The 17,562-nt window shown below is 36.3% G+C and overlaps 1 protein-coding gene across 2 annotated transcripts; it reads left to right on the top strand.

The window, feature by feature from the left end:
- The first annotated feature begins 11,976 nt into the window (after window positions 1-11,976).
- On the top strand, window positions 11,977-17,189 carry LOC110777806 (probable protein phosphatase 2C 73). 2 transcript variants are annotated; one of them, XM_021982399.2, is made up of 6 exons: window positions 11,977-12,116; window positions 13,178-13,436; window positions 13,729-14,037; window positions 15,452-15,569; window positions 15,653-15,876; window positions 16,841-17,189. In XM_021982399.2, exons 2-6 carry the CDS (start codon window positions 13,191-13,193, stop codon window positions 17,027-17,029), a joined length of 1,086 nt encoding a protein of 361 aa, XP_021838091.2. In that variant the 5' UTR covers window positions 11,977-12,116; window positions 13,178-13,190; the 3' UTR covers window positions 17,030-17,189. The 2 variants fall into 2 exon arrangements, with proteins under 2 accessions (XP_021838091.2, XP_021838090.2); XM_021982398.2 differs by lacking the exon at window positions 11,977-12,116 and adding an exon at window positions 12,139-12,446.
- Window positions 17,190-17,562: the final 373 nt, after the last annotated feature.

Below are 17,562 nucleotides of genomic sequence, written 5' to 3'. Positions count from 1 at the left end.
TATTGTTCCGGCAGGTGTGAATAAAATGATTCCAAGACCCTAAAATCATTGAAGAATTAAGCACAGTTTGTCGACTCAATCCTAAAACATTTTAGGTAAGCAAAAACCTTTTGCTAATAGTCTAGAAACTATTCTTGGTTGATAGGTACGTCTAAGAACTTATTAGGTAAACCTATCGATTTTGCCACGACATAAAAGGACTCCTTACTTATATCGTTGAGTTTCACCAAAACTAACATGTACTCACAATTATTTGTGTACCTTGCCCCTTTAGGACTAATAAGTAACACCTCGCTGAGCGAAAACTATTACTAGATTGATGTAAAGGATATCCAAGCAAGTGTATATTTTGGCATGGCACCTTTTAACTCAATTTTTAAGTTTGGAACTTAAGGATCTTACTATGTTGGTTAGATTTTAAGTGAACTAAAATCCTTAATCATGCAATATAATCAAGCCACAATCTCATGCATAATTAAGACATATTTAAAGCAATAAATAACTTAAAGCATGCATAAGATAAATGTGATCTAGTATGGCCCGACTTCATCTTGAAGCTTCAACTTCAAAGTCCGTCTCGAAAATCTCCGTGGGAGGCACCATTTTCTTCAAATAGGATAAGCTATAATTAAACTAATTACAACTATTTGATGGTACGCAGACCATATTTGAATTGAAAAACAATTTTGGTACTTTAGACCAATTACATTCAAATTAATGGTACGCAGACCATATTTTCTATCCTATTTGGGCCATACTAGTCACTCCATAACCTGCCAAACAGTACATATACAATATATACCATTCACCCATTCATTATCATGAATGGCCCACATAGCTGGTTAGTAAAATACGTTATGCATCACATAAATATTTGCAGTAATTAATTAAGAGCACCAATAATCTACAAATTATTCAGTCCTTATTAATTCTAATCAAGTTGTTTAACCTTAAAGGATTTGTAGACCTAATCAAGAGTTTATGACTAAAAATACTCCCACTTAAACTAATAAATTCATATGCTTTACTAATTTTAAACATAAAAATGTATTTCTAGTCTAACCGGAAACATACAAATTTAATTAAAATTTAAAGCTCATATAAATTTATAATTGAATCCATTAATTTAATTTATTTTCAGTCGAATTTAAATTAATTCAAGATTTTTAATTTTAGTAAAATAATTAGAATAAATAAAATTTATCATAATTATAATATTCAAAATTAAAATCCAAGAAAACAATTTAAATTATTAATTTTAAAATTAATTAAAATTACATGAACTGAAAATTTCAAATTAAAATTTTAAAACGATTTAATCGTAACACAAGGTACGCACATCACCACGCAACGTACAGCCATAGGCCACACGCACGCAGCCATCGCTGGCCACGTGCGCGCAGCCTCTGTGCTGCGTCGCATCTGCTGCTGCTCACCATCGCAAGGCAACAATCGAGGCATGCTAGCCACTGCTCGCTGCGCGCGCCAGCGCTCGTGCAGGCGTAGCGCTCGTCGCACGCGAGCCAGCGCTCGCTGCGCGCGAGGCTTCGTTTGCTGCGCGAGGCAATGCGCGTTGCACGCGACTGCTCGCTGCCTTGCTCCTCGCCCTCGCCCATTCGCCCATCGCACATAGCACACGACACAAGGCAGGGCTACTGCCTTGTGCTCGTGCACCATTGCCTTGCTCGTTGCATTCGTACCGCATGGGCGACGAGCTCCCTTGCTCGTCGTCGCATGCCCGCACTATACAACACCCCTTAAGGGTAACACGTAGCGTCCATTGCTTTGTGCGTGCAAGTTTTATGAGCGAATTGCATAAAAATTAAAACTTTTATTTTCAAAATTAATGACAAATTAATAAATTATATTAATTTCATAATTTTAGGGCGAAAAATCGAAAATTTATTAATTAATTAATTTCCGATTAACATGGATTCAAGTCTAGGTCATAAAAATTTAAAATTTAACATTAATTAACAATTTTTATGGTGGTTTTTAATCATAGGTATCTAATTAAATTATTAATTAATTATGAAAATCAAATCAATTCTAAATTATTCGAATTTTCAACAAATTAATTATAATTACAAATTAGATTGCATAAATAACAAGGCTAGGCATTCAAACTTGTTAAACATATACAGTAGGTCAATCAAAAATTCAAGATTTATCAACAAGAATCGCAAATATTTAATTTAACATCTTAAATTTACGAAATTTTGCGTTCGAAAAACTAAAACCTCCGAAAAGTCATAGTTAGTCTTCGAATTTGAGAATTCTGGGTTCGGCCGAAATATACTGTTTTTGTCAAAATTTTAGAATGCCTTTTACATGCGGAATTGACACAAAAATCACTCGATTTGGATGAGTAACGAAGAAACTGCCGAAAAACTGCGTACATATAATTAAATAAACGCAATTTGCAATTAATTAACAATTACGAAAATTAATCACCCCTTTTAATTCTTGCAAATTTGTAATATTTAACCATGTTTATGCAATTTAGATTATGAAAATAATAAGAGGCTCTGATACCACTATTAGGTTATGATACATATGACAAAACATAAATCATGCGGAAAAACCTTAATGCCAGGAAACATATTATTTACACATAGTCATTTAGCATAATTTAGGTGCATACACTTTGTAGCATGCCCTCCCTAGCTGCGCCCGAACCGAACAAGAACAAGTCTTTAGGACTCCAAATGTCGTCCCTCCGTAGATAGTCCACAGTACGTCCGGATCCGCCTCAAGTTTGACCAACTAGAATCGCCCTTAAGGTGCTAGGAATTTTCGGCTATTGTTGTGCAAGTGTATGGCTGAATTTTCTTTCAAAACTTACCCTTTCAATACTTTAATCGTGTTTATAAATTATGACCCTAGGCCCTTATTTATAGAGGTTTGGAAAGGGAATTGGAATCCTAGTAGGATACGATTTAATTAAACTTAGAATCCTACAAGGACTCTAATTAAATAATCCTAATAGGAAAAGGAATTTAATCACACACCAAATCCTAATAGATTTAGGAATTGTGCATGGACACAAGCACACACACGCACGGAGCCACGAGGGCGCCCGCACGCGTGCGCTCGGCCCACGCAGCCCACGCTGGGTTGTCTTGCCTTGGCGCGCTGGGCCTGCCTTGCGGTGGGCCTGGCGCTGCCTTGGGCTGGGCGTGCGCGCGTCTTTGATTGCTGGGCGATGGCCTGGCTTCGTGCTGGGCCTTCGTCCGGCAGGCCTCGTCCGATGCTTATTCGTACGATACGCTTCCGATTAAATTCCCGGTTCCGGAATTCATTTCCGGTACGAACAATATTTAATATTTCCGATTCCGGAATTAATTTCTGCTTCGAACAAATATTAATATTTCCGTTTCCGGAATTATTTTCCGATTCTGATAATATTTCCGATTCTGACAATATTTCCGTTTCCGGCAATATTTCCGATTCCGGCAATATTTCCATTTCCGATAATATTTTCCGATACGTACCATGTTTCCGTTTCCGGCAACATCTACGACTTGGATAATATTTATATTTCCGATACGATCCATATTTCCGTTTCCGGTGATATCATCGTTTCCGGAGTATTCATTTCTTGCTTGTGACGATCTCAGCTCCCACTGAAACCAAGATCCGTCGATTCCGAATATCCATAGATAGAGTATTTAATGTCATTAAATACTTGATCCGTTTACGTACTATTTGTGTGACCCTACGGGTTCAGTCAAGAGTAAGCTGTGGATTAATATCATTAATTCCACTTGAACTGAAGCGGCCTCTAGCTAGGCATTCAGCTCACTTGATCTCACTGAATTATTAACTTGTTAATTAATACTGAATCGCATTTATTAGACTTAACATTGAATGCATACTTGGACCAAGGGCATTATTTCCTTCAGAGACAACCTAAAAAACTGCTCCTTTTTAAATATTTTTCTTGAAAAATTCGAACCCACAACTTATGCGACTCGGTAATCATCTTCCATCCCAACTTGGCCATAAAGGCTAAATTCCATTCCTTTAGCCGTCTAATACCTAATCCTCCCTCATTCATTGGCTTTGTAACCTTATCCCATCCTAGTCTAGCCAAATATCTAGAACGATCTACCCTATTCCACAAAAACTTTCTCCCCCCCTTCTCAAGTTTTCCCAGAATGGTTTGAGGTAACAACGTGGTTTGCATAGAGTACATTGGGTACGAACTCAAAACCGACTTAATAAGGGTGCACCTTCCGGCCATATTAAGCAATTTAGCCTGCCATCCTTTAATTCTTTCCATTGTCTTATCAAGAAGGCCCATAAAATTAGAGATTTTTAACTTATTTGGCCTAACATCAACCCCCAAGTATTTACCAAAACAAGTAGTAGTTTTAAGATTATAGGGATTAGCAATAGAATCTCTAAGTACATGACTCATACGTGAAGGAAAAATAACCGAGGATTTCAGCATATTAACACATAAGCCTGACATGCTAGAAAAAGTGGAAAGGGTGGCCATGATATTATTCATATTATTAAGAGAAGCTGCCCCAAAAATAAACACATCGTCCGCATAAAAAACATGAGACAAACTAATTCTAGGGGTTACCCGCAAGGGAGTCCATTGACCCTGTTGAACACGTTGTTCTATTAAAGTAGACAGTCTATCTAAACATAGAACGAAGATATAAGAAGACAGCGGGTCCCCCTGCCTAATACCCCTAGTGGGCAAGAATTCCTTAGTAACCTCCCCATTCCAAAGAACTGAAATCCTAGGGGTAGTAATGCAACACATGACGAGACGAATGAACTTCTGCGGAAAATTGTAACTAACTAACGTGTCATGAATAAAACTCCATTCTAGAATGTCATAGGCTTTTGAAAGGTCCAATTTTAGGGCCATGATGTTCTTTCCTTTTTTACATTTATGAAACATATGAGCAATTTCCTTAACTACTATGACATTATCCTCGATACCCCTTCCTTTAATGAAGCTGGACTGAAGAGGACTTACTATCCTACTTAACAGAGGTCTTAACCTATCAGAAATAATCTTAGTTATAAGCTTATAAATCGTGTTACACAAACCTATAGGCCGAAAGTCTCCCATTACTTCAGGATTATCCTTTTTAGGAATTAGGGCAATATACGAATTATTAATTTCCACCGGAATAGAGGCTGCATCAAAACAATTGGCACAAAACTCAACCAAAATCCCCCCAACTCAGCCCAATATTTTTGAAGGAAGACCGGTTGAATGCCATCTGGGCCTGGGCTTTTAATTGGGTCCATCCTAAACAGGTTAACTCTTACTTCCTCTATGGTGATGGGCTCTAGAAGAGTGGTACCCTCAGCAATATACAAGGAAGTTGGATTCATAGGATTGGAATTAACAGAACTATAAATCATAGAAGTTGTAAAAATATTTTCAAAATAACTAGTGGCCAGGTTTTTAAGATGAACAGAATTTGTAATCCAATCTCCATTAGAATTTTTAAGAGCCAGGATCCTCCCTCAGCTTTTCTTAATTTTAGCAAAAATTTTGAAAGTATTTAGTATTATAATCCCCATATTTACGCCAATTTAAACCTGCCTTTTGAACCCAAATCAGACGTTCCTTGCGAAAAATATCATTTAAATCTTTCAAGAGCCTCTGTTCTAGATTAATCAAAAAATCAGAATGATACTTAGCCAGTGCAACTTGGATACCATTAATTCTAGCTAGTAGACGCTTTTTTGCTTATTTAGATTTCCAAAAACATTAATATTCCAATCTTTAATATTAGCTAGGAAATTACTTCTTCCACCAAGGAAATTATTATCAGCCAATTTCCAATTATTAACAAAAAACTCGCCAAAATTAGGGTGTTCCATCCACACTTCTTTACATCTAAAGGGGAAGGGGCCACAAGCTACAGAATCAAATAAGGAAACAATGATAGGGGCATGATCAGATTTAATACGAGGTAAATGATGTACCTTGGTTTGGGGAAAGAGATCCAGTAACTTAGGACTTGCAAGAGCTCTGTCTAGCCTCTATTTTATGATTTCGATGCCATCACGAGCGTTGGTCCATGTGAACGGGCATCCATTATATCCAAGATCAATCAGCCCCGCAGCATCCACAAAATTGGTGAAGTCACGACATTGATTCATACGGAAAGGGCGACCCCCAACTATCTCCGACTGCGAAGTCACCTCATTGAGGTCGCCAGCCAACAGCCACGGTGTTTCTGGAGGTGGGAGGTTGTCTCTCAGATTCCGCCACATCTGATGACGATTTCTCGGAACACTTGGGGCATGCATACCGGTAACAAGCACTTCTTGCTGAACATTTTTGAAGTGAAACAGTACATGGAAGTGACTTGTTTCTGCTGTGAACAAAACCAAATCCACCTCGTACTTCCAAAACAACCAAATACCCCCTCGTTTATCATTAGGTGGAATCACACGGAAGTCGTTAAACTTTAACTGGAACATCACCTCCTTAGCCCTATGATCGTCACTCTTAGTCTCAAACAGAACGAAAATATGAGGATGTTGCTCCTCAATGATAGTCCATGCATCTGGCAAAAACTCCTTCCTACACGTTCCCCTCACGTTCCATAAACAAATCTTCAGATTTAACTTTGGAAGAGGTCTTTGAATCGTCACACCTGGCTTAGCCGTCGGCCCGGCGTTCTCCGGGTAATAAAACATTTCCCAATCCCTCCAATATTCTGTCACATCCATCATCGCCAGGTCCTCCATTCGAATGGGCGTTACGTATGCTAGGATTTTCAGAGGATCCATGAGCTTTTGATAATAGTTTCCTTGAATTTGCACTCCCACCACCTCGTGATGTGTCACATACACCGCCATACGGCGATTTCCTCGCCCCATATCTATGCTTTGCGTTTCTAATTGCAAAGGCTGAATGACGACCTCGTTTGGAGGAATTGGTGGAGTATGGGGTCTCATACTGATCGGATTGAAATCCGGCCCGGTTCCGGTCAGAGGAAGGTGAGTCAATGCATGAGTCGATTTCATCCCCCAATCCAACCTTGGCCTTGGAATTGCACAAATATTCTGAACCTCCTCCCGTCTCTGCAGCGACTCCAGCAATTGAATTGAGTGGGTCGTTGTTGCCGATGTCTTGCATGTGGTCGTCACCGGCTGCGCCGGCGAGGGAATGCTCGGAATCTGTTGTGGGATAGTCATGTGTACTTGGTGCACCACCACTTCCTGTTCCGGCGATTTGCTCCTGCTCCGGAAGTACCTGGGCCCGCGTTGCACCCAATTTTGCCTCTGATGGCGGATGTAATTGTTGCGTACTGGTGGTGTTGACATGCATGAGGTCTGATTGGAATTGTGCGAACTCATGATTAACAGTAGGTGAAGCTTCCGAAGGAAGAGTTTGAGAGAGAGAAAGAGAGTCGTGATTGGCAGAAATAGAAGAAGAAGTGTTATCTTGGATAACCCCTTGAGTTAAAACATGAGAGGGAGAAGAAAAGTTACTTGGTGAATCATTGTCTTGAGCCATGTGTTCAACCATATTTGCCAAGTGGACGGTTGTCTCTCCCTCCACCCTTTCATTTCCAGTTTCTGTATTAACTGCATTAGAGGGAGAATTAACCATTGTTTTGGAACTAATCACCCTCGATTCTGCCACATTATTTCGTGTATCCCGCTCTGTATAAATCTTTTTGGAAGATGAACCTTTCTTATACTCATTAATTCTGGCGTGATTTTCTTTCTGAGAAGATAATCGACTTTTCGTATTACGTTTATTGGTTACCACAACCCAAGGCCCATACTCCTCCTGGCCTGGGTCAGCCTGCAGCCCATTATTTGTATTCCCCACGTGGGATAAATTATTATGGCCCAAGTCATTGTTATTTTGATTTTGTATTAGAGAACTTTCCAGCACCCCTTTTCCTTTGTCAAGTGGGGTTGGGCCGAGAATGTCATCCTTCCTCTTAACTCCTTCATCAGCAGTTGGGGTTTGACTTCTACAATTGTGTTTGTCGTGTCCAATTTTGCCACATTTAAAACACAAAGTGACAATGTTCTCATAAGTAATATTTTGCCAGCTGCCACCTACCCAAACTCTAGTTACAAGCGGTTTGAAAAGATCAATCTCAACACAAATTCTCGCAAACTGTGCCCGGGCCACCCTGTCGTTGGCGTAGTCAACCCGAATGGGCTTCCCAACCACCCTAGCAATGGCGAACAAAGCTTCCTTATCGTAATACTCCACTGGAAGTTCTTCAATACGAATCCAAACCAACATAGTATCAAACTGATTTATCGAAGGTCGGAAATTTGGCCTCCAAGTAGAAATCATCAGATAATGATCAAGAATGAACAATGGACCCCCAAACAGCGCACGCTCATAATCATCTACCTGAGTAAATCGAAATAGAAATACATTCTTGCCCAGGTCAATAACTTCCAATGAACCCTTAACTCGCCACATAGCTCGAACTCTTGCTTCCATAAAATTGGCTCGAATAGTGATCCCCATACATTTACCCATTAACGATAATCTCCAAGGTGATCGCAATCTGTCCAACGTTAATTTACTAAATTGAACCGATAATTCACTTTCTGGCATCATACTCTCCTCCTCATTCCATGGAGCTGTCCACTATCTTTTTTGCTTCCGAAAACCATTGTGATGAAGAGGCAACCGCCTCACGAAAACTACGATGATTCGAAACCCTACCTGGAGATCTAACCTTACTGCCAATTCCTTCCACCTGATCCTTCTGAACTTGATGCTCCATCATGACTATGTCCGGTGGTACTGGAGGAATCGCAGGAGAGAAGCTCTCCTTTTCCATGTCCAAAAACTTCTAACGCTATACGCTTATGCTTTGCTCACTAACTTTCTCTCACTAACTTTCTCTCACTAAATTGTGTATTTGTTGGTTTTGTGGAGTCATTCATTGAGCTTATAAGTTGTCCAAATTCTCCTCCTCATGAGTTACCCAGGCCTTTTTCATCTGTCATTCGAATAACTAATATTAAGACCACTTAATAATAAGTTTTGGTATTGTACCTGATCAAAAGATGAGGGGGGCTGGGCCGTGGCCATAAAAAATCTGCCCATTGCCCTGGGCCGGGCTGGCCGAGTTTCAGCCGAATTTGTGTGTACAAAATCCATTAGTTTGGGTCAAAAATAGTGGGATTTTCGAGCCGTGCCAAATTTATACTTAAAATTTTTGTTTTATGTTGCCCAAAGGTTGCAGTTTTTTTAAAAAAAAATCGTGTCGGGCCCGAAAAAACAAACCGAAATATTCTGCCCAAAACCCAGTAATTTTCGGGTCGGGCTCATGTTGATCAGCTCTAATATTCACGTGTTCTTTTAACATTTAGTAATGTTCTTTCGGTACATCTTTGTCCACTATATAAATTACATAATATTTATGTCATGGTCTAATAGTGAAGAATGGAAACTTGTGTACAATAGTTTTTACGTTCGAATCCTTACTCCAGTAGTCCCACATTTGTAATTCGCATTGTATTTGTGACTCATTTGAAGAAGTAATTAAAAACAAATGACATTAGATTTGGTGCTCTGGCTTCCCCACGGAAATTAAGTTGTTGAGCCTTTCTTGTGATGGCGATACTTTAGGGATATTGTTTTCAAATCACATTTATAATTATATAGTTAGTATATTGTTAATTGTTACGATAGTGATCCCTAAAATTAAATACATTATGTTGGTATTATACTCGTACGTTTTAATACCAAATGTTGTACTAATGATGATTGATGATAACAACATTATTGCATTTTACATCTTAAATACAATTTTTTAAATATAGTTGACCCTTAATCATGATTCAATAGCTAGTTAGCCACCACCCATCAATAACTTAAGCCTTTTTCGAGTTTTTCCTCATTTCTACGCAATCTTTGATGGTATGTAATTTCCCCATTTATCTCAATTTCCCCATCTTGGTATATTACTATATTCGACATGTGATATTTTGGTCATTAACGTCTCTATTTATGTACTCCCTATTTAACCCATTAACAAGTACGAAAGTACTAAGTAAAGGTTGAGATCTAATAGAGGATACTAAGGGTATGCTCGTAATTGTATTACTGTACAATATTATATTCACAAGATCTACGGGCAATGTCTTACGTAGTATTAGATACGAAAAATAATGAACTAACAACAAGCTATAACTTAAAGAAGAAGGTTTCCCACAAAAAAACAAAAAACTTAAAGAAGAAGATGGAATTCTTTTTCTTTTTTATGAAAAGAAGAAGGTTGATTTGGAAAATACACTTATAATCAATTGAACTAAGCTCAATTGAAATAATAAAATAAAATGTCTTTTTTCCTTTCTGTTGAAACCATGTTTCCACATTTGAATAAAAAAAAATTGAAATGATAAAATTATGAAAGGTTGATTAAGCTAAGTACCAAACCATAAATTTAGTCCTCTACTGAAGAATGAAGATGCACAAATGTAGTTAAACCTAAATCAAGGTTGATAATGCAATCAAAGTTTACAAAAGGCTGGATATATTAGACTTGATTAGGAACATATGGTGAACAAAGCTTAGCACTTAACATTATTTAGGAACGATGTAAGTTTTTTTTTAAATATAGGTATGTTGCTCACCCAGCAAATTTTTTTATGTACAACTCGTTGTATGTTATGTATGATACAACCACAACTACGGAGTATTTCTTTATTTATGTACTTGTACATTTTATTTTATTTTTGACGGGGTGTGCTTGTACTTGTGAGCACATATGGACAAAATTTACAAGGTATTTTTTTGTTTAAAGTCCCGTAGATATGTAAACAATTCTAAAGAAAGATAGACAAAACCTGGCCACCATTCAAAGTTTAAATTTTGATAAAATTGATAGTGGTTTTGGTAACTTCAATTTAATGGAAAAAAAACTAAGTAAAAATGTAAGTATATGAATTTCCCAATTTTACCATGTTTGTTTATTATGGAAAATAAACAAAGTTAACGTGTGGAAATATCTCAAAGTTACGGGAAAAAAAAACAAGTTAAAATGTAAGTACAAGAGTTTCTCAACTAGAGAGAAAACTATGAAAAAAGTAAAAGTATGGAAATATCTCAAAGTTATAATTGTCACATTGTTTTTTTTTTTTTAAGTATGGAGAATTTTTTAAACTGTGTAGAATTATATAAATCTGAAAATTAAAATTCTCTTACTAATTTCAATAATTTTCCTCATTTAACTAATCAGACAATAAGAATATATCGGAAAGTTAAAATTATCTGAATAATTTCAAAAGTTTTCCTCCTTTAGCGAATCAAAAAATGGAAACAATAGTTTTGATATTCTCATTATTTACCTAATTTAATTTTATAAATTTACCTTTTATTCGAATTAAAAAAAAACATACAAATCAAATATACAATATTTGTGGTGACTATTTCAAAGTCTTAATTATAGCAATTCATGACAAACGGTCAAACGCCACATACTCTGTTTTGGTCAACATTTTTTTGTTTTTGTCAACATTTTTTTTTTACTGTGCCACCGTCATCTACTCACCGAGTCACCGCACATTGATTTAACTAACCATTACCACTAACCTACTTACCTAATCTTCAATTAGTTAAACACTTTAATCGCAATTAACTACAACCACACAATAATTGTAGTTTAAATCCATAACAACGTTCAATTAACTACACCATCTTGATGACTTTTGGTAGAAAAAAAAATTGAGAGACAAAACAAGATTTCATTCTCCAAGTTGCTAGAAAACAAGACTACTACTAGTCTAAAAGAATACACGTACACATAGTTACTCTTCATTGCTAGATTTTACCTAATCCAGATTCGAGTCATGATATATGACAACTTCGAAATGGATTCTCTTTTATAAAGTATTCACGAATATCAATAAAATTTTGGTCTATTGGTTAAAACTGATCCATATACAATAGGTGTTAGATTCAACTCTGCGCCTCCATTTATAATTTGAATTGCCTTTTATAACTCATTTGAACCCAAACAAAATAAAAAATAAAAGTTCTTGAATCCTCATTACAATACTTAATGAAACTCGAGAGTTGGAAGAATATCCTACCGACTGATCGAAGCACTTGTTGACGCTATTGCCTTATTGAGTTATTGGTACGTACCCCAATTGCATACATGTATTGATATCTTTTATACTCTACATGTCCTTTTTGTAGTTTTGCTCCCTCTTTCTCTCTCTCTTCCTCAATAAACATCCACAAACAGAAACATAATTAAGAGGGAGGAGTAACAAGATATGGACTCCTGTGATCCATTTCTTTCTCCATTTTCTGGAAATATCTTTTCTTCCCACTTTTTTCTTTTCAAATTTCATCAAAACTATTCCTTTCTTCATCACCTGCATCAACTTCCTGCTCTCTGATCTCTACTTTCTTTCTCTTCACCCACCAATTTGAACTTGGAACACACAGAATTCAGGGTTAGGTAGTAATTTACTGTCAAATGAAACTTACTATTTCTATCACTTGTTCTTATTTATTGCCTTTTTGTGGGATTTTTTTTTGCTCTTCTTAGTATAGTTAAGAATTATGGTGTGTCTTTTGATTGTTTCTTTTTTTTTTTGAATTTCCAATTTTTTTGGAGAAGGGTATTTTTTTTTTGGGATTTAATTTAATGATGGGGTTCAAAATTTAGGGGTATGTTTTTAGGAAGATGGATTAACTGGGACCCTTCTGCAATCTAAGTGTTTATTTATTAATTACCCTTAATAGGAAGGAGGAACTTTGTTTGATCATAACTTTTATAGTTTTATGCTTCAAAGTAGTAATATTTAATCTACAATAAAGTTTTTATTTTTATTTTTTTAAGTTTAAGATATAGTTTTTAATCTCATTAAACCACTCATATTATAAATGTAATGATTCAGAATTTATATTTGTTCTGTTATGTAGTTCTAGTGATTTTTCTGGCAAAAATTGGAATTCCATGTAAGATTCAATATTCTCTAACTTTTGTTAGCTTAAATACTTTACTACCTTCTATATTTATCTTCATTCTAACACCCCAAAAAAAGCTTATTATAATTTTTTTATTTTATTTTCCAAAACATTTATTTCAAGTTTGAATTATACAATATTTACTTAGATGGATAAAAGGCACTGAATTGTAACAGGTGGATGTTGTTGTTGTTACTGATTATTGAGTATAATTTGCAGGAAAATAAAAGAAATGGGTCATTGGTCATCAATGTTTAATGGGTTAGCAAGATCATTTTCAATAAAGAAAGTGAAGAATTCAGGAAATGGAGTTGTAGGTAGGGAAACTGCAGAGTCCTTAGCAAAGGATGCAAAGAAGAATGATTTGATATTAAGGTCTTCTGGCATTGTTAATGTCGGCGGGTCGAAAAACTTCGCCTCAGTATGCACAAGGAGGGGTCAAAAGGGTGTTAATCAAGATTGTTGCATTGTTTGGGAGGTATATACATTACTTAATAATAATGCAATATATATATTATTTGTAGGTTTGAAGTTATTTATGATTTCTATGTATTCAAATGATTGTTATTATTGGTGGAATAATCCTCCTTATGATTGGGATGTTATATGTTTATTTGAGTATAGATTATGTTGTTTAATGTTGGTTGGGTTTATTCTCTCTGTTGGAAAGAAATGAACTGGTGAATGTTGTTAATTATTGATTGAATATAATATAAATTCCATATTGTAGACTAAAAAATAAGCTGAGGGTTGGGTTGTTTTCATGACAGGAATTTGGATGTCAACCTGATATGATATTTTGTGGGATTTTTGATGGACATGGTCCATGGGGTCATTTTGTTGCCAAGAAAGTGAGGGAATCGATGCCACCATCGTTGTTATGCAATTGGCAAGAAACTCTTTCTCAAATGGTGCTTGACCCGGAATTTGATCTGGATGTAAATAAGAAGATGGATTGGTTTAATATTTGGAAGCAATCTTACTTAAGGACATGTGCAACAGTTGATCAAGAACTTGAGCAACACAGAAAAATCGATGCATATAACAGTGGGACAACCGCCCTCTCTTTCGTGAGACAGGTACTTTATTCCTTCATATCTCCTTTTTAAATGGTTGAGACTTTATGATCAATTTATGAGTAATCAAGCAGGAAATTACATAGTTTAAGCATTCATTTTAGGCATTGTATTATCCTTTTTATGGTTTAGATGCTTACATAGTATAAAGGAGTTTACGGAACTATAGCCTTTGAACTGTGACTATAGTTTTTGCTCGAAAGTTGTTTCCTAAAGCAAGCAAGTTATAAAGTAGAAGTTGAACAGGTTATGCAATAAACAGGATGTGGCTCAATCTTGTGATCAAAGGGTGGCTAAATTAGGGAGCCTTTGATTATCACTAATATAAGCTTTTGCCTTCGAATTTACACCTTTGGTTGTGTTCACTTCTTTTGAATGTTTCCAATGTTGTGGTTCGGTTGTGGTCCTGCAGTTGTGTTTGGAGAGAATGTGCACACTTCTATCATTTTCGTTGCCTGAGATTACGACTTCACTAATCTATGTCCCTGCATTTGAAAAAGCTATGGAGAGCATTACCGTTAAGGGTCCTACTTTAAAGTTAAACACTCCTGAGAATGATGATAAGATATCATGGTTTGTGATAAAAACATTTTGTTATGGCCCAAGAAACTTCTTCTCAGCCTCAAATTTTCACCTATTGTGGATTTTGCTTTCAAGTATATCTAAGGAGAATCTTGTCTGTTTGATTAAGGCTTACATACATGTAACTTTAAGATTAATCTACTGCAAAAATCATAACAAGCCATCAATATTTTAAGGCCATTTGCAAAAGAGGGCATTGTTTGATTCTGAATGCTTGATTAATATAGATTGGCTAATGATGCCCCATCATTTTTGTAGACTTTGGGAGGTTTAGACTTCGCCAGCCTTTTTGTAGCATGCGGAATCTGAGGCAGATTATGTACTCTTGCCACTAATGATTCTTATTAAATCCGTATGATTAATAATTAATTCATATATGCGACAATTAGAGGACAAAGTACTAGTTTATTTAGTCATAGGTTTCTTTTTTTTAATTGGTGATGACATACGGAAGTGCCATGGACTGACAAAAGGAATTAGTGTTGGAGTTGGTACCTCCCAAGTACATTCTTCTTTGTCAGGACTATATTAGAAATGCCATAATCCGGTGATCAGTTTAATAGCAAGTTGTTTGAGTTAGTGACTTCCACTTAATCTCTTTGGACTTTCTAGCCCGTGAATATATCCTGTTTGTTAAGGCTAGCAGCCCAAAGATGCTGTAGGATGCTACTTTCCTAATCAAATTGATCTTTGTTAAAGAAGTGAACCTTTGTTGATCAAATCATTATATTATTTTGAAAATTTAGTAAAAAAAATAGTCTTAATGTGTAACAAGGAGTTATGATCGGTATATATAAATCATGGAATGCTAAATTTAGTTTTTTCTTGTTGGCAGGGTGAAAAAATTATCATTGCTAATGTTGGTGACTCCCGTGCTGTATTGGGTACTACTTCAGATGACGGTGACTTAGTAGCTGTGCAGCTCACTATCGATTTTAAGCCTAATTTGCCTCGTGAGTTCATCATTTATCTTGAACTTTTACCATAATTTATCTAGAATTTTGGTGGGTACTTATTTACTGTTTGTTGCAAACAGAGGAAGCTGAGCGAATAATGCAATGTAATGGGCGAGTATTCTGCTTAGACGATGAGCCAGGAGTGCATAGGGTGTGGCTACCTGATGAGGAGGTGCCAGGTCTAGCAATGTCGAGAGCTTTTGGGGATTACTGCATCAAGGATTTTGGCCTTATATCAGTGCCTGAAGTGACACAAAGGAATATTACCAGTAAAGACCAGTTCATCGTGCTGGCAACTGACGGGGTAAGTGACTATGTTCTTGTACTTTCTTGGTTATTTTTAAACACCACTTTCACATTATAGAATAATCTGCTTCTACAAGTAATATTTGAGTGGTGCATTTGTTAATACGTAAGCTATATTCGTTCGATTTAGATGGTATACATCGTATTAAATTGGTGGCATGTGCTTTAGATTATTTAAACTTTGAAAGGGCAATGAAACAACAAACTGTTAAATGCAGTGAGTCATGGGGTTTATGTCATATACTCATATGCAAGTATGTAACTCAGTAAAGGTAGCTAATCCGTAAGCATCACGACTTTATTAAGATATGAGAAGGATCACACTTTAGTTGCCCAATGCCCTCTCAAACTACAGAAAGTGCACACCTTTGTTTTTGTATTTTTGGAGTTTTCTTATACGCATTCAGAATGTAGACGAGTCATCTTCATTGGTCCCGTAAAGAAGAAAACAGAATCTGAACCTGTGGTGATCCTTACGGTCTTGCCTCTGCCGCACTGTTATAACTTATAGTCGGTGGTCTACATTAAGATGGGAGATTTGGAAGCTAGTTTTTGTTTTTCCTTGTTGTTTGAAGGTATACTTTATGCTACTTGTCAAAATGAGTAGAATTAACTCTAAAATACATTCGAAAACTTCGTTGTGTAAGGACCTGTTCTTTAGAATTGAACTGAGTTGAACTAAACTGAATTTCCCTGAAATTCAACCAAAAAGAACATGGCCTAATAAGTTGCAACTATGTTAGCTAATTAATCACGGGGATGGATTGAATTGCCAATTTCTAACTGTATTTTAACATTGCTTATACTCCATGTAAAAAAAAGTTGCAAAAGAACCTGCTGACTATTAGCTACTTGATTTCCATTTTTCGCTATGCTATGAAATACGAATCCTACTTGCTTACTGGTGAAATTCTACCTGGTACTCGATCATGATCTTAATGTGTCACTTGTGTATACAACAGGTATGGGATGTGGTATCCAATCAAGAGGCAGTAGAGATTATATCTACGAGCCTAGATCGAGGCAAAGCTGCTAAGAAACTGGTAGCTCACGCGGTCCGAGAATGGAAGCGAAAGAGACGAGGGTTTGCAATGGATGATATATCAGCAATATGCCTCTTTTTACACTCTCCCTTCTCTTCATCTCAATAACCCCAAAGCCCAAACCCTCTGTAATGCTGTAATCATCTCAAAAATATCACACAGCTTTGTAATGTATGTGTCAATTCTGCTGTGGTTGATCTGATCTGATCAGTAAAGTAAAATGTGTGATTCATGTGAAATTTAATGTCAAAATTCTCTTATCTCTCTACATGATCATGAAGTGCATCTTATCTTTCTCCCTTTTGTGGGATTGTGGGAAGTAAAATTATTCGGGGGTGAATCCGTGAATGCGAATATTTCACAGACAAGTCGTTGAGAGATAATTACGAAAATATTATAATGTTATCATAGGCAGTTTGAAATAATATCGAATGGTTTTTCGATCTTTTTAGAAAGGATTAAAATGTTTATTAAAATTCGCGGCTCATTATCGTGAACAAAGGTTGTATTAATGTAATATTTGTAATTTTTGTTAGTTGGAAGTGGTGTTGATTTAGTCTATAGTGAAAAGAAGAAGTCAACAATTTATTTTCATAATCCATATATATGGTGGTCTTCATGTATGTTTTACTTTTGTAAAT

Source organism: Spinacia oleracea, chromosome 4 (genome assembly GCF_020520425.1).
Source record: "Spinacia oleracea cultivar Varoflay chromosome 4, BTI_SOV_V1, whole genome shotgun sequence".
In the NCBI taxonomy this organism is placed as follows: Eukaryota; Viridiplantae; Streptophyta; class Magnoliopsida; order Caryophyllales; family Amaranthaceae; genus Spinacia; species Spinacia oleracea.
The sequence above is the reverse complement of the archived record's forward strand: the minus strand, read 5'-3'. Positions and strand labels throughout refer to the sequence as shown.

Bases quoted from the DNA above. Each gene is read 5' to 3' on its own strand.
- LOC110777806 (XM_021982399.2), top strand. From the start codon at position 13,191: ATGGGTCATTGGTCATCAATGTTTAATGGGTTAGCAAGATCATTTTCA. The intron at 14,038-15,451 runs GTACTTTATTCC...TCTTGTTGGCAG, and splicing joins CCCTCTCTTTCGTGAGACAG to GGTGAAAAAATTATCATTGC. The intron at 15,877-16,840 runs GTAAGTGACTAT...TGTATACAACAG, and splicing joins TCGTGCTGGCAACTGACGGG to GTATGGGATGTGGTATCCAA.